General features: G+C 36.1%; 1 protein-coding gene across 5 annotated transcripts in view; it reads left to right on the top strand.

Moving 5' to 3' along the window:
- The window catches only part of AKT3 (AKT serine/threonine kinase 3), a 158,848-nt gene that overhangs the window by 93,534 nt on the left and 40,267 nt on the right, over positions 1–25,047 (top strand). For 4 of the 5 annotated variants that reach the window (XM_074896859.1, XM_074896855.1, XM_074896856.1 and 1 more), the window contains 5 exons: positions 4,869–4,980; positions 6,455–6,599; positions 12,588–12,719; positions 16,651–16,716; positions 18,375–18,443. In XM_074896859.1, coding sequence (XP_074752960.1) covers positions 4,880–4,980; positions 6,455–6,599; positions 12,588–12,719; positions 16,651–16,716; positions 18,375–18,443 — 513 coding nt within the window. In that variant the 5' untranslated portion in view covers positions 4,869–4,879. Of the gene's footprint in view, positions 1–4,868; positions 4,981–6,454; positions 6,600–12,314; positions 12,318–12,587; positions 12,720–16,650; positions 16,717–18,374; positions 18,444–25,047 lie in introns of all 5 variants that reach the window. The other variant, XM_074896858.1, reaches the window with a different exon arrangement.

Here is a 25,047-nt window from a genome sequence, read left to right as displayed (position 1 = left end):
CCCCAAGTTTTTTCATCCCCTCTAATATTAAAGGGGAAAATTCTCATGGCTGATGTTTAATCCCAGCAAGACAGAAAGCTTTAGGATTAAAATGTGAAGTTCCAAGTTGTAGATGGCTAGCATACAAGAACACAAAGTTGAGTCTGTCTGTTTACTGGCTTACTCATCTTTTTGAATGATAATTTAGACTTCCAACTGTTTTGAGTTGAGATTCAGCCCTTTAATTACATATGTTTATGTATAGTAGCAAACTTGAAGACATTATGGTAGAGTGTTCTCTACTCTTGGTAATGACCCAACTATCACTCGAGCGTTTGGAGCCAGCTCTCAGTAGCCTGTTTCACTCATTCTTCTGTGCTTTTGTAGTTTCCAAACTATTCTCTCTGTCTAGAACTACTATGGTTTTTCCAGTAATTAGTAGAAAAATATTTTGGTAATTAGCAGTAACTGTGTATTACAGCACTTATTCATCTTAATAGATTTTTTTTTTCCCTAGCTGTAGGTGAAAGACATTCACAGACAAGTTTTTATTCGCGTTGCATTTTATCCCATACATTTGTATACAGCAGCACATGAAGCATGTGGGTGTACTAAATATCAGCAGACTTCAGTTACTTTTATCTACTTGAGAAGGATGGGTAGCATACCACTTTTAGAAATTGGTCCTCCACTTCTTTCTGAAACTCTTTTTACTTCAGAAGAGAAGGATATGAACATATTCAATTTTAACCTTCCACAAGGAAATTAAATCTTTAGCCACTTTTAACAGAATGTTAAAAAGGCACATTAAATTTAGCTACATATTATTTTTCAATAGCATACTTCAGTGATAGTGAAATGGCTTTTTTTTTTTTTTTTCAGTGCCATTTTCAATTGCTAAGGTATCTTTTATTACCTTTAATTGATTTAGTTAATAATCTGTAATGAAAACTCAGAGAGTAGATACTCTTTGGTAGTTACAGAGTTTGGTATATGCATCTGTATGTTTTGTTCTTGTTAATAATGCATATCATAACTTTCAGGACTGTCTGAAAAAAATTAATATAATAGTACCAGTAATACACCTGTATATTAGATACAGATTTACAAAATGTACATACTAATATTTTAATCTATTATATATAGTATATATTATATATACACATATATATGTATATATACACATGTATATATTGTATATGTGTAGGTTAAAACCATATTATAGATAGCATTTAGACATAGGCAGGCTTAATTCTGTTAGTTCCAATTTTTGCGTGCCTGAGTTGGCAAACTTAAATTAATTATATTTTGATGTATGCATTTTTGTGTGTATTTGGAATCAGAAAATGAATGGTGAAATTAAAAATCTTCAGTTCCTTTATAGGCACTGGAGAGGTTGTGCTTTTTAATCGGTACAGACTTCTCTGTAGGTTTGACTCCATATATTTTTGCTTTCAGATTGTCGTAACAGAGTCACCTCACTTTTCTGTCCCTGGCAGCTTCTTTTACCTTCCTTCTCCTAAACTAGCTACTCTAGTTTTGCTATACTCTAGCTATCCCCCAAGTTTTTCATCCTCACACAGGTTCCAGTCTTTTTCTTGTCCCATTTCTGCTCTTCTCCCTTTATTCCCTCGTCTTTTGTTCCCGACATCTCTTCTGTAAATAACTTGTTTCCGTATTGGATTTTGCCTCAACAAGGTAGTTTCTTTTTCATATTGTCTGAGGAGGAGGATGAGGCGTTATGAATATAGGAGAAAGCTTTCCATTTACCAGGTGTAGAGGCAGGAGATAGCTGTAGCCTCTGGATTATACTCAGTGCATAGATTTTCAATGATTTTATGCTTTAGTAATTGTTACTGTAATTTTTTACCCTCCTCCCACTGCACTCTTATCTCTCCCACATGTAGTGTGGCCAGATGCCTTACATTTTCACAGGAATACTAAAAGGATATCAAAGGTCTTGGTTTGCCAAGTTTTAAGTCTCATCTCCAAAAAGTAGTATTTTCCAGCAGCATACAGCTTTAGGCAGACACCCAGCAAAGAAAATTTCAGCCTACATGATTGAAGTGTGATAGGATTAAAGATGAGAGGATGGTTTCGTCAGGAGTAAGATGAGATAATCTTAGAGCAGACAACGCTTCTAGTCTCTTCTGTTGTGAAGGTAGCCCAACACATTCCTTAGAGCTACAGCTGAGGAAGTTAAGAAGACAAATAGCTTGTTAACCCTAGTCTCACTGTCATCATGATCATAACTTGGACTTCAACCATATCCCTGAAGATGAGGATTTCTTTGATCTCATGAGTAATATTTGCACCAAGGTACCAACCCGGTTAAGTATCCTAAGCAGCTCCACTTCATCATGCTCCCCAAGTTCCCGTCATCTGCTTCTGTCCTCCCCGTTTCTCTTCCAGCTTTTGTGTTAAATTCCCTCTTCCGGTGTCCATTTATCTTGCTGTTGCTCTTTCCTCTAAATGTTGAGGTTGGTTCTCCATCCAAGACCTAACTGAGTTTTTAAAAGCAGTGATGTTGGATTACTGTTTTCACATTTGAGTCGCCACAGTGTATGCAGGTTTGTTAAATGTAATGTCATGTCCTTGACCAGTGAGCAGTCTGACTTACTTAATAATTTGTACTGACTTACATATAATTTATAGTATGGTGAATATGTAGGTTTGTGCATCAAGGAACACACACCTGCATGGTGCAATAGTTCCTTTATTCCTCTTTCATTTCTTACATGTGTCTGTCAAGCTTCTGAGATGTTCTGCAGAACTGCAGAAAAAAATCCTATTGACAGACATATCCACTTCCACCCTTCTTTGCTTTTTCAAATAAAAAAATTGCAGTATGCATGAAAGTTCTTAGATCAAGGCATCTTCACAAAGACCCCCTAATGTCAGTTCTTTCCTGCCTGTATTAAGGATGGTCCAGTACAAGTAAATCTGCTGGCATTTGCTGTGGCTTTATATCATGGAGACAGAGGCCATTTCTTAGATACTTGTGTCCCAGATTGTTCAGGTTTTCAGGCTTACAAATCAGTGCATTGAACTAAGGCTTTAAGCTCGTTACAAGATAGTAATATTAAAGAGAATTGCTTTAATGTATTTTCAGTATGCAGCTGCATTTCAGGTCAGCTATGAGTGTGCATCTTTTACAATTAACACCGGCAACAAAGGCATGAGAGAAAAAGCATAAGCAGGGTACAGGGTACTTATGTATGTTGGATGTTTAGAAATTTGCTGTGTCTGGTGCAGTTCCTTGGAGAATATTTAAAACACGTTCCTGTAAAATTGTGGGTGATAGTTGAGGTTTCAGGATGCTGAATTTGTGAAGAAAAATTACGTTAAGCCAATATAATTTATTTCTGTGAAAGAATAGCATGCCCTATGAAGTGGTACATGTCATATAACATGATTTTTGTGAAGCATTGACGTTAACTGGAATAACTAAAATATAATTCACCAAGAATAAGTGCTAGGTTTTATGCTAAAGAATAGTCAACTACATCAGTAAAAGGTGTGGGTCAGCTGCTAGGTGGTAGCTCTACTAAAAGGAAGTTACAGTGCATTGTAAGTGAACAGGAAGTCTGTTGCTATATTCATTATTGATTGATTTGTTAACGTGATAAATCATTTTTGATCGCACATTTGATTTGGATCAGCTTTGTACAAATGATAGCTTATAGCATTCCAGAACATGAGATATGATATTTGTGTCTCATTTATGGTAGCTGCAGGAAAACAAGTTACGCTTTTGACACAGTAACTTTAACATCACAAAAATGTTTAAATATTTGCATGAATAAAGAGTTCTAGTTGGTCAGTGTTTTGCAGATGTAATGATTAGTGCAGTATGCTACATCGTAAAATCTAATGCACAGTTTCATTGAACCATTGCCTGAATTACCAGTGTTGTGGTCTTGTGACAAAGGAGTAATAGGCAGTCTACTCTATGTCTAGAATTGTGTGACAGGGAAGATCTTGGATCTGAGAGCACAGCCTGTGAGGACAGATTGGTTGAACTGATTTAGTCCAGAGAAGACTGAAGAGAGATAAAACAGTGTTTAAATGTCTAAAAGGGGTAGCTGCCAAAAAGATAAAGGAAATTAGTCAATACAGCAAGAAACAATATGCTTAAATTATAGGAACAGTTGCATTAAATGCTAGGAAAAATCTTCCAGCTATAAAAATAATTAATTTTCCTATAGTTGGATGGAATAGTTTGCTTACAGAGGTTTTGAAATTGCTACTTTTCAGGGATTGCAGAAAGCGTTTAGAGAAATAATTCTGAGAAATAACATAGGTAGACCTCTTTCTGCCCTGGGGCACAAAGAGAACTAGGTGAGTTCTTGGGGCAGCCCCACTGGGGGCGTGTGTGGGATTGTTCTGTATTTAATAATCAGACTAGTTTCAACATCTGAATTTTCTCAGATAGGGTATTTTACAATAAATCTTATCCTGAAGTGACAGTAGTGTGGGTAATTGTGGCATGGTTACCACTGAAGGAAAATGTCATATTCCTCCTGCCAGGTACAGATGGAAAAATGTGCCTGTGGCTACTGCTGTTACCTTGGCATACTAGAGCAATCCGGGATCTAATACTCTTCGCAGCCTCATAACACAGACCTAGTTTGCAAATGGAGATCGCACTATTTATAGGCAACAATACAAGTTCCGTCAATTCCTCTGACTGCTTTCTTCACCTTATGATTATTACCTGCTACCCTTTGTTCAAACTCATGGTTATATTGCCATTCTGTATTTCCTCGTATGTGCTGGATACATGCTGGAGAGGTATACATAAGCTATATGTATTTTATCTAAATAATTTTATTCTTCACCTGTTAACTGGCGATGTATAAAAGTGGCAATGTCATGTATTTCTCTAGAATGTCAACTAATGAAAACAGAGCGACCAAAGCCAAACACATTCATTATCAGATGTCTTCAGTGGACCACTGTCATAGAGAGGACGTTCCACGTAGACACTCCAGAGGAACGGTGAGGGTTTTATTATTGTTTTGCTTTCCATGTTCCTTACGCAGAAGCCTCAGCACAGTCACTGCTGGGACTGCACAGCGATCAACACTTGGAACTGTGGCATTCTGAGCACATCTGAACAGTTACTTGGAGAATTTGTCAGCTTCTGTAAAATATTATCTGAGCTCATAGCTAGTGCTGCCTGTGAGTAGGTGGGATGAGTGTGTACAAATAAGCCAAAACTATGTCATGATACGTCGCTGAAGTGTTAAATTTTGAAAAATGGAAGCCTCGCTGTCTTAAATTTGCCTTTTACTCCTAATATGCTCCTTTTTTTTTTTTGGCACAGAAAGCAGTATGTTTGTTATAGTTTATGTTTGCTTATTAGTTTTTCTTGTTTCAGTAAACATACACAAACTCTTAAGAATTCATGTTTTATAATGCACCAAAAACATGTAGGAGATATGGGATGGTGTACCTTGATAAAATGTTCTATACTGTTTCCCTGGTTAGATGCACTGATCCCACTGTGGGCATCTGTCCTGTTGAGGCTAATACTATGATTTGGCTTTATTCATAATATTTGCATCAATAAATAACCAACGACTTTGCTTTTTCTGTTGTTTCTCTTTCATTAGTATATTCCCTTAGATTTATTTTTTTTTTTTTAATTCTACTTTGGTTCTGTTTCTGCGCCCTATCTTTCTTCTGCGCATGCAGCATAGTACCTCTTACTGCATTCAGTAATACCACCAGACTCCTCCCCTATCCCTTGCTGGCTGAGCAAAAAGCAGCAGGTACTGTGCTTGGTGTGGGGCTGTGGTGTGCAGATGGGCTGGGTGGTGTATCGATGCTGGTTAGCCAGCATGCAGAATAGCCATGGGCTCAGCTGCCCCTGCTCGTCCCTCCACGGAAACGCTCATCTGGGCCTGCCCCTCTGTGCAGCCATTGGCTTTATGACACTTGTAGGAATTTAATTGCCTTTTGAGGGCTTCTTTCTCAAAGGAATTTGAAATTAGGCAGCAAGTTGAGTTTTAAGAGGAGACAGACGAGGAGTTGATCAAACAGCATGGTTTAATAAATCTTGTTTACTTTCTGTGAACATGTCTTGCAGGGAGGGCGAATACCAAAATGTCTCTTAAGATAGCAAGTTATTATCAGATAGTATCAGATAGGAGATGACATTCTATGCTCTGAGCTGTATTATACCTGGAGCAAGTGTTTTCAAACTTTCACTCTTAAAATATTTACGAAATCAGACACTGGTAATTCTTGAAATTAACTGTGCAGTGATCCTTCTTGGCACTGGTCAACACCACCTTTAACATAATGCAGAATTTGGAAGGAAATTGAAGGGATTAATTTGTATGAGTCTTCTGCTGTGTAACATGAGAATTGAACAATCAAGCAATGTAGCATGTGAAGAACATTATAAACCATTTATTTGGGTGTATTTTGTGAGTTTCTAATAGGGATGTTGGCTTATTCATGATAGGGAAGAATGGACAGAAGCAATCCAGGCTGTAGCAGACAGACTTCAGAGACAAGAAGAAGAGAGGATGAACTGTAGTCCAACTTCACAGATAGACAATATAGGAGAAGAAGAGATGGATGCTTCAACAACTCATCATAAAAGAAAGGTAATGACATTAAACAATAGCTGACAAGACTAATATGTAAAAACTGTTGTAGAATGGTCTAGTTGGGTATGGGTAAAACAATGTACAGGGAATAGTGTTTCTACACAAATTTCAGTGTATTACAAGCATAAAAGTACTTACTTGTTTTATTTCAATAAAACTGAACTACTCTCATTTTATTTATTTGTTATGCTATCTGATACAGCACTTCTGAAAAACACAGTTCAACTGTTCAGGCACATGTTAGCATTCTGCTTATTCTTTGAATAATATTTTCATCTTTTCCTTTTTGTTTGTTTACTCTTTTAGAAGTATGGTAATAAAATATTTTCTTTAGACAAGTAGATTGGCCCCCTTTCTCATGCAGATAATATCTAGTACAAATTAGATAATTTGCATGAGAAAGACTAGCAGGATTTGGCTTTTAATGATCTTGTCTTTTGCTATCTGGGAAAATAGCTCTGCTTTAGTTTTCAATGAAGTAAGAGAAAACTTTTTTTTTTTTTTTTTTGCAGTCCACAGCTTTTTGTGCATGTAGGAATATGTACATTGTTGGCTATAACACACAACTGAGAGCATGTTTTAAAGTTTCAGTGTCACACAAAAATTTGCTTATTGTTTTGTGTTTCCATTTTGTCCTGTGTTTTTGTAAGTACGGGCTACTCTTGGAGAATGGATCATTCAAACGGATGTGTCTATACTACTGTGCAGAATTGACATGACTCAAGAAATGCATTGAAATTGTATGAGAAATAATAACCTGTTTCTGTAGGACTGGCTTCATTCTTTCTAGCTAGAAGTGAAACCTGTAGAAAACTAAGTAGAAGTCTGCTGACAGAACAAGTGTCTTACAGCTAATGTAACTGAATGCCCTTGAGTGATGAACAATGAAAAGAAATAGCGAATGTGTGCCTTTACTCGTAGAGCATGTTTTATTTGTTGTACTATATGAACCAAGAATCAGAAAAATCAGTGGCTGAAAACTACACCCTTATGAACATAACAAAGGTGTCATAGGAAATCTTAGTTCTGTCATGTCCTAACTTTTGAGAACTTGAGTTTGCAGTGCAAACACAGTTCTTCCATGTTGTTTCATTGTATGCAATTTTCTAACCTTTTCCCGCTAATTATATACAACCATAACAATACTCTCATCGTACACTGTCAGGTTGACAGTGAACTTTTAGCCTTGCAGCATAGATGCCTAATGATTGTGCTCCAGGGTAAAATATGATAAGTGACAGCAAGACAGAAGCACCGTTCGAGATGTGTCAGTCTTTCTGAGAGGCAGTGTGATTATGTGGAAGGGATTTGGGTTTGCTCTATTAAAGATCCGAGCACTGTTCCAAGCCTGTGTATCCTCTTAGCAGAGTACAAAACCACCGCATAACAACAGGCATTTTAAGGTGTCAGAATTAATGCTGTCTAATGTAAGTAGTTTATGTGGAATGTATGCTTTCCTTGTTCACAGTGCAGTGCCTTTTCCCATACAACAAAAGGGGCTGTGAGAACAGGAGGAGGAGGAAGATAGTTTTGTTTCTGTCTTGCTGCTTACGCTTTAATAAATGCTGAAATAAGATGCTGGGACAGTGCATGTGAAGTGCTGTAGAATATTTAACGGCTTTGGCAACAAGCCAAAAGGAAACTCTACAAAACAAAGGTGAAATGAAAAATGGTGATATTCAATACTGAGTAATAGAGCAGAACGGAGTTTTCGTAGCCAGTGAAGAGCATACTGATGACCACAAGAATTTTTTTTTTTCCAAAACTTAGAAATCTTACTGCAGATTTCTCACTGTTGGAAGACTTTAGTGAAGGATTCTCATAAGTTTCTGGAATCAAAAATCTTAAGTGACTGTAATGACGGGAAGGTGACACTCCCTCTGTGTTAATTGAAATTGGAAAAAATATATTTTTTTAGAACCGTTACTGTTCTGTAGAAATGTTTCTGAAAAGCTTCTGTTTAAGCTTTTATAGTTGTTAATATAATCAGAACCATTTCAGTTATAATGACTTAATGCCTTTTTATTGCTTTTTTTGGTATCGGATTTCTTTCTGTTTTAGGGATTTTTTCATGATGTGTCCTACAAGCTTGTTTTGTCACCTGATTTTACATCTAAGCCCAGTGAATTTTGCTTGTGCATGCACCAGATGGTATACATATGAGTAGAAGAGCATAATCAGATTAAGAAACAAGACAGAGAGGAGTGGGCCTGCTCTCTAAAAAGGTAGCAAAATGTTTATGAAGAAAACAGTGTTTAGGATGCGGAACTTGATTTGAACAGACATGACAGCGATATCCCTGGGCAGATTAGCTGGAAGAACCAAAAGCACTTTTTTTTTTTTTTTTTTTTTAAATGGTGTCAGTGTGCCACTTAAGTTTTAGAGTAATAGCATCACTAAAATTCAGAGCACTAGAAATTCTCAGCAAGCTGCTTTTATTTCTTGCTGTATTATTCCTTGTAAGTGGAGTTTCTTCCTGATGAAGTCAGATAAAAACTCCAAGTGGTATAATCTTTGAGCAAACCAGGAATTTCTAAAAATTGAGTTCCTTGGTAGAAATTTTCAAAACCTGTACTAGGGTGTATTCTTTTGAACAGATCATCCATAGGGGAGTAAATAGGCTTTACAGAAGGCTGAACATCGTACAGTTCTTTGGTTAGTGCAGTTTTCTGTAGCTTCATTGCTTTTTCCTTTATTTACAAATTTGTTTTGCAGGGTGCAGAATGAGTAAGGCATAGATTTTTCAGAGGAAACCAAAAAGTAATGTGATGAGGCAAAAGATTCAATCCTCAGAGCTTGGTAGGAATAAAAAAGGTTGGAAAATCATCAAGGAGAAAGAATCCAATCTTATGGGAGCCTCCAAACTTGCTTACCAACATCCCTCAGGTTTAGGAAGTATTTCCATTTTTCTACCAGTTTTCAGTACACCCTTAGCTATGGCATCTGTGTTTTTATCTCCCAAGGTCTTGTGTTCTTTGGCAGACTTTTTGAGTTACCCTGCACTGCGTATCATCTCTAAGCCTTCTGCTGAGCTTTTAAAGATTGAGAGCATCAGGAGACTTTATTCTTAGAACTAGCACTACCGCCATAACCTGCTGTTAAGCCACAGCTCAAAAAAAAAAACCCAACCCTATTACCTTCCTCTTATAAATATACATATATTTTTTAACTTGTTTTCACTGAGCTTGCAGCTAGATTCATGACTGCTTTGATGAACATTATGTAAGCAAGTTTTGGGCGAATGAGTCTTTCGATTTGATTGGCTTGCTGCCCTTAGCATCAAACCCATGTCTATGATCAGTTGAGCCAAGATCCTTTCTGTGTGCGGGCAAAGGGCTGCTTTTCTGAGCTGGTTTTATTCAGACTCTGACGGTCCTTTTCTGAGTCCAGCCTCTCAAAGAACATCAGAATTATGGGAAGAAGTTACCCCTCTGAAGCTGCTTATGATCCCATAAATTTTTGACTGTTAGATGTGATAAATTGTTATGGTCACTAACTCAGTGTTCTTCATCAGTAAAGCTGTTAGCCATTCTTTGTTGGGGAATGTGATAGCTTATGACTGAAGATACAGTGGATTCTGCCCTGAATTACTCGTCTTCTGCCTGAATTGTGTTTTAAATGCAGTTTGGATTTTTCACGTGTTTCTGTCCATTTCAACTGCTTTAGCACAAAGGCAGTTGGTTTTGCTTCGTGGTTATCAAAGAGCTATCACTGACTCTGATATTTGAAGTCTTACCTTAGCTGATTAAGCTGATTAAGCACTAGTAGCCACATAGTGTTTGAATCATAACTTTACATACTAAAACATGCATTACTAGTTGTAACACATTATACTAGTTTTTGGAAAAGTTGACCATTTAGGGATTTCTGTGGTCATAAACTTTATCTTTACACTCACTTGTGTAAAATGAGTTTGTTTTAGATAAAAACTATATCGAGCCTTTGAAATCTCTGTTACTCACTTTTCTTACTGGGATAATGCAGTTTTGTTTTTCCTGATGTGAGGTGTTTTTGGCAGCAAAACAAGATCTGTCACTGCAGAATGTTAAAGTATGTTTATGTGTTTGCAAAGAATGGAATTTGCCAAGGTTAGTTTCCTTAGTATCTCCTGTTCAACCATTACATGGGAAAAATGGGAAAAAGATTTAATTTCTGCTGATATAGCTAGAAAATTGATATATGGAAAACATTTTCTCTTTAATTAAGCTTTGAAATATCCAGCTATCCAGGTGTTAAGTAGTCTGTTGGAGACATCTTGCAGCTTTTAAGTTGCAGGTTGAACATGTAAAAGCTCAGGAATTACAGCATTAATGTGGTTGATGGAACTCCAATTGTACCCCTTATGTGAGCAGATTTCAAACCGACTCTGAGTGAGCAATTGCATAAATTATTTTCACAGTTTGTCGACAGCAACTTCAGATCCACGGTAATGGTATCATGCACTTGACCTTAAAGGAATAAATAATTTCAGAAGGAAATTTTGCCCTTTATTCTTTCTCACAAGAGAGAATATATTTTGTTGTCGCTATTTGTGAATGCACACTGGGGATATACCCAATAGCTCTACACTTTGAGTGTGTGCGAGATATGTAGGCACATAAAAGGTGTTTCTGGTAGGGATAAGGAAAGTACTAATTCTGCAGTGGAAGACACAAGTAGAAGTTTATCTGGAACTCCAGTATTCGAGAAAACTGCCTGAGACTGCAACTAGTGATGGAAAGAGACACTAGGATGATGAAAGATAAAGCACAATTTTTTCTTTTCCTTACATATAACAGGATTAAGTATATTTAACTTAGCTAAACTGAGACTTGGAGTATAATTACTCTTTATAAATGTTTTGAGGTGTATTATTCACAAAGGAAGGAAGGTTATTGATATTGCAGGACAGTACTATAACAGGAATAGGTGAGTGCATTGTCTTTCAGAGCTTTTAACAGCTTTCCTCAAAGTTTCTGGGTGCCTTAATGATCTGTGTGTAGTTTTATGTTGCTGCAGCCAAGCCAGTAACACCACATGCTGAAAGATGTGCTGTGGAAACACACAGTGGAAGCCAGTGATTGGCCCTGAATTGGCCAAAGAAACACTGCTGTCAGTCCAGGGTGACCCTATGCAGTCACTGAATTCTCAGTATTGTGCTATTTTTTCTACATCCTCATCTTTGCATAGACCATAGTGTTGATGCCTCTGAGCAGGCTGTGAAATGAACTTGCAGAACCAAGATGATTATTGACTCCAGCTTCATGCTCATGAAAGTGTGTAAACTGCTTTGGGATCTGGTCATATTCTTCCTGTGTGTGACACTCCAGTTGACCTGATAAACCTACTAGATTCAAATTGTCTGTTGGTGGAACCAGCTCTTGGATGTGCTACCTTTAACCTGTAAAACTAGGGTGATACTAGGTTTTTGAACAGTCACTATAATGGAGTCACATGAAAGAGGAAAACTTGCCACCTCTTTCTTCTCAGAGACAGATTGATTAATGTAAAAGCCACGTAATTGTAATCCATACTCAAATTTTTAAAAGTCCACCTCTAATGCAAAGAGTGTTGTAGAGTCTTACTGGTATAATATTGTAGTGAGGATCATCTACGTTTCAAAAGAGCCATCAGTGTTGGTGTTATGCAAAACCTGCTGATGTGCCATGTTCTTGTGTCCTTGGTAATACAGGAGATGATGAGCTTTCTTAGATGGGGAGCATTCATGAAAAGGTGGTATAGGCTAAGGCTTTGTTCTGTGTCTGCTTTGTAAAAATAAGTGTGTGTGTGTAGTATACTGTGCAGTAGTTGACTTTAGAGAAATATAATAATACTGTTGAACAATATATCGTAGTGGCTTAAGGATACAGTTGACTACTATGAACTTAATCATAGAAGGGTACCTATTTTTGTAAACTGGTAACAGTATTTGGTTATAGGTCTACACACTCGTGTGCATACTGGAACTGTATGATCATGCTAATCCTTGTTCTTTGATCCTTATAGACAATGAATGATTTTGACTATTTAAAACTACTGGGCAAAGGCACGTTTGGCAAAGTTATCCTGGTCCGAGAGAAGGCTAGTGGAAAATACTATGCTATGAAGATTTTGAAAAAAGAAGTAATTATTGCAAAGGTAAGGAGGTTATAGTTTTAATATCGGTCATTTTTTTGGAATGGAATAATAAATAATACACAAGGTGTGTTTATTTTTGATGGTAACTGAGTTTCATAGAAATATATGTGTATCTTCAGAAAACAAGAATCCAGAAAAGTGTGTACTCATTTTGCATGCCTTTTTCCAGTGTTTTATAATCTAGAGTGTGCTGAAGCATTGAGAGAGTTCACTGGGCAGGAAGATAGTGCAATCTGAGTTTAAAACAAGAAAAAGTGCATTGTAGGGTATATTACCTACTTCAAATATTTTTGTAAGTCAACTGCAGGTTTATTCAGATAAATGCAATTAATTTAATGGATCTGTGCTCTGTTACTTCTGTGTTAGATAAGATTGTTGTGCATGGGACTAATGATTTAATTTTTTTTCAGTTTTTGTGGAACAGGAAAAGTCTGAAGCTGATGTCTGAAGAAATCGTTTAAACTGGCATTGTCCCGTCACTTAAACTTGATTTGTTTAGTGTTACTAGCTCTTGTGCTTGGTCATGATTTTACTAATTTTAAACTTGAAGACTATCTACTCTGAGCTTTGTTTCTAGCAATTCTAAAGTTTTGAATCCCACTTGCACAGAACAGGCTGACAGCAAGAAACTTACATGCACTTATCACCATGAGACATAATTAAAAATAATCCTGATTATTAAGTAAGGAGGTTTTTCAGGGATGGTGGATCTGACTGAAATTTCGGAATGCTTGGTGCTAACAAGACCCATATTCATAAAAATTGAATGTGGATGGGAACTACTGTGTTTTACGTATTTTTTTATTTTAAAATATCCTTCAGATTTTTCTAATTTTCCTATTGGCCTATAAAAACAGGGCTTACAGAGTTTTGCAATCTATGTTCATTTGTCCATCTGTCACTTACTTTCTAATAACTTATGAATGTGTTGATCATTTTTGATTGAATTTAATAGAAGAGTAGAAAGCTCAAAGACAATTACATTTCTTGGAGTTTCATTAAAACCAGCCCTGGTGTAGGGGGAGAGATTTAAATTTATGTCTTCATCAGAGACTGACCTGCGAGTTCCCTGTGCCCTTAGCAGCTGACTTGGTGCACTGGCAGGCTAGTCAGCACTGACAGCGATAGAGAGTGCCCTTTTCTTCTTCATAATCTGGAGATACAGAAAGAAAAGAGTGTATCACTTGTATTCTTCTGATTCTGTATGGGAGCGAGCATCTCAGTGGTCCTCCTGTTCAGAGTTTATATATGGCAGCAGTCTCTGTGTGTTGCCCTGTGGTGTCTCAGAGCCTATCTGGTTGCTGCATGCTACAGCCCAGTGTCCAGTCTGACATCCTTCCCTAGTGCTCTGCTCACCCGTGGCACCCAGGGGGGCCTCAGGGGAGTCTGACTGCTATGAGCTCCTGTTATGCTGCTTCTTGTTTATGCTCTTCCAGCCTTCAGAGCATTTCAGCTTGTTTCTTTGTATCAATGGAATACAAAGTTCTGAAAGTCTTGGGTTTTTCCTTTTACTTTGCTGACTGCTGCAGTATCACAGAATTCTTAGAAGGCTTAAAACTGCTTCTTGGATAACTTTGTTGAGCAAAAATTCTTGTTCATACAGGTATGTATGAATCTAGAGAAACTTTGAAGAGATCAGAAATGCAACTGTTCATAGATCTGTTTATCTGAAAACAGAAAGCTAGCTGAGTGATAGATTGGGCAGACCTGGCACTCCCCTAAGTCAGGGTCTGGTTTTCTGCCTATTTGTAGACTTAACAAGAAAATAAGTGTGTGAGGAAAGATGCCTTTTATCCTGTGATGAAAATGGGAGCATCTCGCTCTTTTAGATTTGACTTCCTCAGAATTGGAATTTTGTTTTGCATAATATGGTTGTATATTGATAAGAAACTTTTTATTGAAAGAATAAAAATATAGACTATGCTTAGATCTTCACAGGTGATGAAGTGGTCAAGTTTTTTTCCTGTAGTCACCAAATACCAGTTTTTCCACTCCTCCCTAAACTAAAACCAAAAGCAGACTTGAGCCTGAACTTAGCTGACTAGCCCAGTCAGTGTGTAAATATGCTATGTGGATTTATCAATAACATTTAACTGGAGATCAGTGCTAAGGATACAGTCACTAGGTAGACTAGATCTGCAGTCCCAGCTCAGCCTATAATGTGATATAATGTATAGTATAAAAGGTCATATCTGTAACAGTTAGCATAATATGAAGCAGAAAAGTGATGCATTGACAGCTGTACCTAGAAGGTTGTATAGCATCTGCCCAGTTCAGACTAAATCTGTTGATCCTGAATTTTCAGGGCAGTTTAGTATTACCCGTACCAGGAAATTGCTACCAGTGTAACAAACTTCTGAGGCAATGCTGGAAAAACTGGCCATTGCCAGCTTTTTATGCCCCATATCTGGTATCTGGTCAACACTGAGGTTTAAAAATAAATAAATAAACCTTCAGGCTTGCTTTTCTTCTTAGTGTGTTTTTTATTTTTCCCCCAGTATGTGGTTGTAGTGTATACACTGTAACACTATACAATACTAGTCGGTAAAATGGCATCGTAATTTATTACCACTGACTTTGATGTTGTTATTTAACTTCCTCTTTCAACAATTTAAAAAGTTTAATAAAGTCCTGACATCTGTGTTTATTTTCTTGTTTATACTTTTATACCTTATCTTCAGAACATAGTCTGATAAGCATGTGTAGTATAGAAATGTTATATTGATATTGTTTGTAGCAATAATAAAGTATACGCTGACTAAATATATTCTGCGCGATTATGGTTGAAGTTTGAGTTGCACTAAGTTTGTCTTCAATTGTGTATAATATAATACTCGGTGGGAGCTTAGCGCTACAGAACCCAGCCCATTGGCTCTCCGGCTTTTTAGGTCTTCCTCCTGGCAGCCTGGGGAGGGGGGATTTGCAGCACATATTGCATGCAGAATTGCATGAAATGGCTGTGTATTCATCACATGAACCTCCTAAGTGCCCTGCTTTTCTTCCTAGTCCTCAGGTTGTGCTCATCGTTGTAGGGCAGGGTGAGGCCTCTTCCCGCCAGCCTCTTCCCCTCGTCCCTGCATGGCCCCTGCTCTCTTCGAAGCTGGTGGCATGAGGGGCCATAGCCCTGCCCTTGGGGCCTCGCTTCACCCCTCCAGGCTCCTCCTTGCCTCCAGGAGGATGGCGAGAGAGCCCGGGCTGTGGAGGGAGCGGGGGATGAGCACGGGTGAACTTCCCCTGGCACAAACACTGGTGATGTGTGGACATCTCCCACCTCCCGTGCAGGAGGTCTGGGTCCTTGGGGAAGGAGGGCGGCCCCAGCTCCAGAAACACTCCCCAAGTGGATTGTAAGGACAGCCCAAGGCACATGAGGGGAGGCAGTTTTGTATGGCTACATGATTTTAAAGAAAAACAAAGCAAACACCAAACCAAGTGAATGTTTAAAAACGGGAAAACTGGTTTTACTTAATGGCAGGCTAGATTAGACTAGGTTTTATAGTGGCCTGTCAGTTACTACCTGTGTATGTTTCTTGCAAATTGATTCAGTCTCTCTGTAGATCTGTTGTTCAGATGATTCATACCAGAACTGTGAAGTTGTGATAACTATATTTTTAAATTTATCAAATCCAATATTATAATTTTATCTTTCTCTGCATTGGATATAAACTTAAAGACTTAATTTTAAAGCAAGAATAGAAAAAACAAGAAAATAAAGTAAAATACATTAAATTTTATATTGCCGAAGTTAAATTTACTTTTAAATCTTTTCTCGAAAAACTTGAATTATTTTTCACGTTTCTTTCAGGTTCATTCATTTTTCAAAGCTGTACTGTAGCTTTCTCTTTCTGCATGTGTTGACCTTTTCCTTGTAATTAATTAAATAACAAAATTATATCTTAATTCAAACCTACTTCTTCTACTCTTAATTTCTCAGGATGAAGTGGCTCATACACTTACAGAAAGCAGAGTATTGAAAAACACCAGACACCCTTTTTTAACAGTAAGTATTAGGAATTAGTTTTAAGTACATTAGCAGGTAATTTTCAACATGATGGGTGTTCCATTATGAACATAATTTACACGTACTTTTTGAATTCTTTCTCATGATGATTTGTAAACAAGCAGTAACTATCTGGTGCTTATGATATCTTTCATCAGAATATGTATTTATTTAAGAGTTCAGAAATAAGGTTTCTAATAATTTTGTAAAGTTTAACTGCACTGAAAACAAATTTAATTGTAGAATGTAACTTTGTGCAATTTTTGTGATTTTTGTATATGAATACTTTTGTAATAAAAGTTACTGATTTCACATAGTGTCAAGTAAGTAATTTTTATCAAGAAAACTTAATTAACAATTCAATAAAATGATAACACCACCCCCCCCCTATTTCTTCAATGTTAGTAGCCCATGGAGTGACAAAACTCAAACCCCACTACTTCAGTATCTTTGTCTTCATATAGTTAATATTTAATTGAAGGAAAATATTGTAAAGAAGATGAATATTTTGAGATTTATGACAAATTATGATTAATGGTTTTAATTTTACAACTGACTTTCTTCTGTAGAAGTAATTCTGATTCCTTTGAGAATATATTAGAAAATCTTTTCATTGATTTCAAAAGATAATTAACATGCATTTTAAGATAGAGAAAACTTATTTTCTTTTTTTGTATTAAAATATCAAAGTGTAACATGGAAGCTTTCCTATTTAGAGAATCATAAACCGCTTAGAAAGCAGAGGATTGCATTTGAATTGCTTGGCCAAAATATTCTTGGAAATTCATTTAAGACAAATGAGATCCCCCAAAGTTTCTAAGAATTAGAGTGTAAAGGTAAGCAGGAGCAGGTGTAATTCCAATCAAATCATGCAACCAATGTAACTGCAGTTGTATCTTTATATATTTCTGATATTATTAAACAAATATTTTAAGGAGACATGCAGTATTTAAGTCACATGAGTCTCATAATGATTTTTTTATGTGTAATTCTACTGCATTTCATTTCTTTTAGGCCAAGCTTGCTTCTGTAGATTTTCTTTGGTATCATTTTTCCCAGCAAAATCAAATCAACATTGATAAGTCAAAAACTTTAATTAAGATAATAATGTTTGTTGCAATTTAAAACTGATACATAAATTAATATAGTCATTTGGCACTCAGTGTTTTTAACATTGCATAGTATGTGAAACTAGAGAGTCCTTGCTTTGTAAATGAAAGCGGGATGGAGGTTAAGATCACTTTTAAGATTTCGTCTGGGAGAAGTTAATAAGAATAAGGTAATCTCACTCTTTATGGGCATAGAGCAAGTGAACATCATAAAATATGATGAGTGAGAATAGCTGGTACCAGGTATGGCAGTAAGAAATGGAGTATAGAATTGTGTATTTTAGTAACTATTCAGTGTTGTATTATAATAAGCATGATGTCTTTATATCAGCGACCATGTGGCAGAGATGATGGAAGACATGAAGGTTTTTGTGTTAATTCATCCCAAGCTCCAAATAGGAAGTTAAATTTTTAGTTACTCTGAAAGGTCTCACCAAGTTAGAATTGTCTGCTTAAGAGGATAAAATGAATTTTTGTTACAGTTTAAGTGCAAGAAATCAGGTTAATACAAGATGATAATTGCTTTGGTTTTGCTGTTTTCTTTGCAAGTCCTTGAAATATTCCTTCCAGACAAAGGATCGTTTGTGTTTTGTGATGGAGTATGTTAACGGAGGAGAGGTAAGTTTAAAAAAGATGTTCTGCACTTGTAATGGAAATGCTGTCACTGGTTTACACTTTAAAGGATATATTTTTTTATTGCCTTTTTTTGCTTTCTAATATCTTTGAAGGTTGGTGGTTTTTTTAAATTTTTTAAAGTTGTTTTATTTAAAAAAAATGTAGACATGTTTTATAACTATGCTGTCAAAAGGAGTTGCTGTTCTTCAGAAATTAGACTCTTGTATCCTGAAAGATAATTTTGTGGTAGAGAAATAATCACAAATAGCTTGCTTACTGTTTTTTTTTCAACCATATTATCACATGTTCTGGCATGAAACGGTCATACTCTAGTGCAAACAAGTGAAAATGATGTTGACTAGCCTTACTTTTGTCCTAATGTGAAATATGTGCTCTCTTCTTTGCTACAACCATTGCAAATACATATGAGAAAAGAGTGCAGTGTTCATATTTTTTATTATTTCTGTCTCCTTCACTTGCTGTATACTTTGGAAATTTAATCTTAAGTGCTAAACTTCTTAGAGCGTTGTTAGCCTTTAAGCCATTGCTGTCCTCCAGCTGTTTACTGAAGTATCAAAAACTATACCCATCAAATGGAATTAGAGAATTGCAATCTAAGAAGAGGGCTTTTATCTACCTTTTAGGTGCTGGTTGCTATTCAGACTGTATCTCATTACAACATGAACTAGGGGGTTTTCCTTTGTCTACCATGTGCTGCATAATAACATTAAAGGAGTGGGTTTTTATTAGAACAGTGTTTCTCCATTCAGGAATTGCTGCAGCCTGGTCCCGTGTTTTGCATTATCCTTTTGCTGTGTTCTCCTACAATAAAACTGTTTTCAGCTGTAATCCCAATGCCTGAGCACCCCCAGAGTGCCTGTCTTGCATTCATTGCTCTGGCGATTTCTGGGCCCAGTCTGAGGCCCATTTACATCCTAACTGATCCATGGCTGTCCTCCACCAGCCATGGCTAAATATGGTGCAGTAGGGTTCTCATATAGGAGAAGGGCTTGTGTGATTCAATATGTATAAACCTGGTTCTGGACATTACAGGCATTCAACCATTTTGGCTAGTTGAACTAGACGCAAAAATCTCCCTCTGCAGTAATGGGATAACAGCCGTCTCTTGGGACACTCCGCCCGTTTATTTGATGTTGAACTTGTGTCAGTGCTATCTACAAGGAGTTTTAAAAGTGATGCTTTATAAACTAGCCAATTCTTTTTAGTTTTCTCTGTATGAGACCTTACTATGTTTCTGTAATGTCAGAGGAAGCGCTTTGAAAGTATGTTTTTAACATCAGCCTATCATTTAGACACTCATCTTTTTGAAAGATACCTTTCTGTTGTATTTGAATGTAGAGCAGAGCCCACAGGGGATGTTTTAGACTCCTTTCTTAAGATTGAGGATACTCTTGACACTGTGTTGTGATGAGGTTTGTATCCTGCGTTCCTCTGCATTGGGTGGTGCACCTTTGTGGCAACTGCTGCAAACATCTGTCATGGGCTTCTTGGTGGCAGCCTGCTTTTGCTTATTGGGATTTGAATGATTGCAATGTACTTTGCCAAGAGTGGGTCACTTTTCCATACTCGTGTTCTTTGCTGATGGTTCTCTAATTCAGTGAAACTAACCATAAATTTTTGCCACAATGGGAAATAATGGCCTTTTCAGTGTGCACAGTTTTCTTTGAAGAAACTCTCTTGATTTGCTTATATACTTCTCTTTGACTAGAGTTCTGGAATAGAAAGTTGGACAAACTGTCCTTTTTAATAGGAAAATCTTTAATCTTACCAAATTTTCCTGTGAATTTCAGACTTTAGTTGCTGTCTGCTAAGAAATACAAAGGACTTCATGTTTATAAAAATAGCCTTAACTCAGAACTACTGAAAGTAAGTTGCACAAAGTTGAGCCAGCATTTTAGCCATTTGTAAGCGTATCCCCTCTAACGATACACGGACTTCTTTCTTTTGCTACTTCCTTCTACTGTTTTCTCTGTGTTCCAAGGAAGTTTCATTTCCTTACAATGGTTTCTCACTGTTGAAGGTGTTGAAAAGTCATCTTTTAATTATATCCTTCCAGTGGGAAATTGACTGTAGCAGTACCATGTTGCTTTTGATTCTCTCCAGAGCTGTACTACGTTCAGTGTGTTTCTGTTTAAAATTCCTTTAGATTAAAGAATTCTTTTTAGTTAAACAGTTGTGCCTGAGTCAATTGCTTGGGAGTTTTCATGGATTATGTCTTTGAGGAGCACATTACTCAAACAGTCCTCTGAATGAAGGAGTTCTTGAAATTTGTATCCATACTCTTGACTCTCACTCGGGTGAAAGCAAAAAACCACCAAGCTTTAGGGTTCTGCAATACTATGGTAATAAAAAGTGTTGTCAGTACTAGTAGTGTTTAGTTCCTCTTCCTATATTTAGGAAGGAAAACAGTCAAGGAAGGGGTCAGTGAATGTCATTCTGGAGAAGAAATTGTGATAGAATGATTCTATACAAGAATCTTCTAAAATCTAGATCCATGTTGAATTTAGTATCTCACCAGAATAGTAGCAACTTAATCTTTGCTTTACCTTGCCTATGTAACTTCAAATTAGACTCTGTTAGTAAGAGGACACCCTATAATGAAAATGTAACTCCGTCAGTTTTATTGGTCTATGTGTGTGCTTTTTTACAATGTACAGAGTATTACTGTATTGAATTCTCTTTTGACTTAATTTTAAAAAAAGCCTTAAAAACATTCTATAGCTAAATATATTAAGGAAAAACATCAGAGTTTTTTCAAGCAAATTATCGAGACAGAAATCTTGAATATATTTTCTTTATACTGACAACTTTTACAGTTAATTTTCTGCAGTTTAAGAGCCCAATCTTGAAATCTTTGTTGTGGATTGAAAGCTTAACTTTTTTTAGCTTTTGTTGCTGTTGGACTCTGTGGATGAAATGTTCAGCAATGTCTGTTGCTCATAAACTGTGTTGCAGTATAGAGCTAGAAGAATACTTCTAATGTTGGGATTATTTCTTAATACCCTTGTTATACTGAAGGAATTACATTAAATTAGCATTAAGACATTGAAATTTGATTTTTAGAAAAAAAAATACTCATCTGGCTTAGATGAGACGGTCAAATTCCATTATCAAGACTTCAGATGGCATGTTTTATGAGTGTGTGCTAAAAAAGTATGGGCAGCATTGCATGATAAACTGTGCTTACTTGGTTCAAAATCTAGAATATTCATGTAAATATTTTTAAATAAATAAAACTATTAGTACTTACAGATGAACACAAGCCTGCTTTAAAGAAAATAAAACCCCTCCATTTTTGTACATTTTTGCTATCCTTATCCTCTTAACATTTTGAAAAAAATGTGTTAGGCTGTATTGATGGTTTTCCTGCTAGTATTGGTTTGCCTACTCTTCTTTCTGTAACCCCTATAATTTGGAGTACTATGTGATTGTAGTACATTAATATTACAGTACAGTGTTCCTTAAACTTCCAGGCCACACAGAATGGTATAAACTGTGGTATAAAAAATGGTATTTGAAGAATGAGTCTTTATTGTTGGGGAATACTTTTGGAGTGTATGTTTCTCATTTTTTATTTCCACTATTTTGCTTTAAAGGTTGAAAAGCTTTAGGAATGAAATGTGTTACATACATTACTCCTCAGAGTACACTGATTCAGCTGACTAATAAGATGATTAACTTCCTTGCTTTGCACTTTCAGGATAATTCCAAATTCCATACTTTGTAACAAACTTAATTGGTAATCATCTGTATAATAAAATCAGACTCTGAAATTTGTTCAGATGGTTTCTCCACACCAGAATTCTGCATCACTGTTTTGATTGGCATTTTTTTTTTCCACAGCTCTTATTTCAATTCATTAGGCAAGAGAGAACTAAATGTTTTGTTGTAATTGAACAAGTACTGTTTCTGTCTAGAGAAAAAGACAGAGGATTTACAACCTACCTAATGAAAAATAACTGAATATTGTTGTAAGCTTTGTCATTTTTATTTTGGTTGTGTCCTGTTTTGTTTTCCTAAACTCTAATTGAATGAGAGAATGTTCCTTAGCTTAAAATTATGATAGTCCAAGATAAGGGTGCTATATTTCTTTGGGTATAAAATGTGCCTAGAAGCAGTATAAATTCTGAAACAACAGAGAAATAATTCAGAATTTTAAGGCTGCTATTGCAAATCCTTTGCAAAAGAGTCAAATCAACAGTCAAATATAAATTGTGTTTAAATGCAGAGCTGAACACACTCAATATACAATAACAAGAGTCAGTCATACAACTTTCGACATGCTAAATAAGTCACTAGCATGTGTAGAAGCTTAACATATCAGAATCATCTAGGTTGGAAAAGACCTTGAAGATCATCCAGTCCAACCATTAACCTAACACTGACAGTTCCCAACTACACCACATCCCTCAGCGCTGTGTCAACCCGACTCTTAAACACCTCCAGGGATGGGGACTCCATCACCTCCCTGGGCATATCGATTGATACAAGGTTGTGTCTTTTATATATTTGGCATGATTGGATCTGCAGTTGAATATACTTTTATGTTTGATTTTTTTTTTATTTATTAAAATTTTTCCATTAAAATTTTTTATTAGGAAAAAACCCTATGGCAACGTTGTTGTCCAATTTTTAAATAAAGACATACCAGAAAATTTATAGCGCCAGTCCTCACTGTAATTATAGCACCCTCATGTATGCCATCAAAAACGTGATGTGCAAAATTGCTTTCTTTGTGCCAAAGCTATTTCTATTGTCAGTCCAGTGACTTTATAGCACATATTTAATAACTGTAAATCAATACATAGTAAAAATGTTGGAAGCTTTTTTGTAACCTTCCACCATATTTCTTCTTTTCCTTCTCTGACTTAATAAATCTAATCTTCGTGTTCTGACAATTGTAAATACAGCCTGGTGGGATTACTATTTCAAAATAGTGAACTGACTAAATAATCAGCTGAAAATAATGCTGTAATCTCACTGAATTAGATTTTTCTGATACGGTTTAAAAATTTGCTTTGATATCTTTAACATATATCTGAGTGTATGAATTCTCTTTTAACATGGATTTTTATATCTAAATGTACATTCTTCATTCAAAACTAGTATGTATGATTTGATGACAACTCTGTTAAGTGTTATAATAATTTGAAGAATGCTTATGAAGAGTGACTGTAGTGTCATATATCAGGTTAAAATAAACTGACCTGGGAATTCAGTCTCTGACAAACACAGAACTGTTGCTAGTTGGTCATTTTACTTTGAAGTTAGTATTTTGAATTAATATAAAGAATATTTTGTTGGAAATAAGCACTAAAGAAAATTAATTTTTTGTTATGTTAACTTGTGAGGTTTTCAACTCTGAGATTCAATTTGGGACACTTTTTTTACAGAAACTGATACATTTGTTGCTGACAAGTATCCTGAGATTCTAGTATTTTCTAAGACTTTACTGCTCAGCTGCTGGTTTAGTCTCTTTCATACAGAAAATTGCAATAGTCCTTTAGCATAACTATGAATGTAGAGCTAACTGGAGGTTATATTATAAATTTTTGGAATGTGTTTGCTATTTGTACACATTAAGAAGTGATCTGAAAGTTGGCCTTTATTTTTAATTATTTGATTCCGTCAAAACAAATAAAACTCTTAAAAATGAGTGACATTAGCCCATTATTTATGAAGGAGACCACAAAACAGTCATAAATGCATAAATTACATAAATTTTGTATTTTGCTTTATTTGGATGAAGATCTACTTAGTGGTGTTTGTTTCCTATTTAAATGTCACAAAAATGTGTGTGGAAAAAACCTAACGAACTGAGAAATGTATTTATTCTTTTCTGGATTTTATAATATGTGAGGCACTTCATGAAGGCAAATTTAGGTGCTTGGTCTGTGTTTTGGGTTTCTATTTGCATTGGCAATTAAGCAGTCCAGTACAGAAAGCAGGTTACTACAGGGAGGACTGATGTCCCCACCAGGGATTGGTGCTTGAACAGGGAAAACAAGCAGCAGGAGGAATTGAAATACCTACAAAATAATGATGCTCCTTGTCATGCAGGTATTCCATTTTTATACAGGGTCTCTTGAGAATTCAAAAATAAATTGAAAAGGAAATGCAGATACAATGAACAAAAATGAAATATTCTCTTTAAATCATACTGCAGTTACTGTTTTCTCTGAAGTCTCTGCTTATACAAATATATGCTGCCAAAAGGCTGTTTAGTGGGAAGTTTGTTTAGGTTCAGAAGAAAGTAATGCACATTTTTTGAAGTACAACTGTCAGGAAAGCAGTTGACTTCTAGTTGTTTATAGGATTGACTTTTTAATTAAATTTTGAAAAGTCCACATGCTGAAAATAGCTGCAGTAATTTTTACACTCTGTGCTGTGTGAGTAGTGTAGATTTCCTGCAGGTGTAAAGTAGGATGTGGTAATGACAGATTAAGCACACTTGTTTTTTTGTTGGTTGGTTTTGGTGGTGGTTTTTTTTTTTTTTTTTGTACCTACCCTACCATTTCAGAATTCTCATCTACTTGATATTTTAGCAGTGAAAACAGAAAACCGACACTGTTGTTATGGATTTCCT

The sequence above is a fragment of the Athene noctua genome, chromosome 1, assembly GCF_965140245.1.
Source record: "Athene noctua chromosome 1, bAthNoc1.hap1.1, whole genome shotgun sequence".
Taxonomy (NCBI): Eukaryota; Metazoa; Chordata; class Aves; order Strigiformes; family Strigidae; genus Athene; species Athene noctua.
Note: the sequence above shows the minus strand (reverse complement) of the source record. Positions and strands in the feature narration are given on the sequence as shown.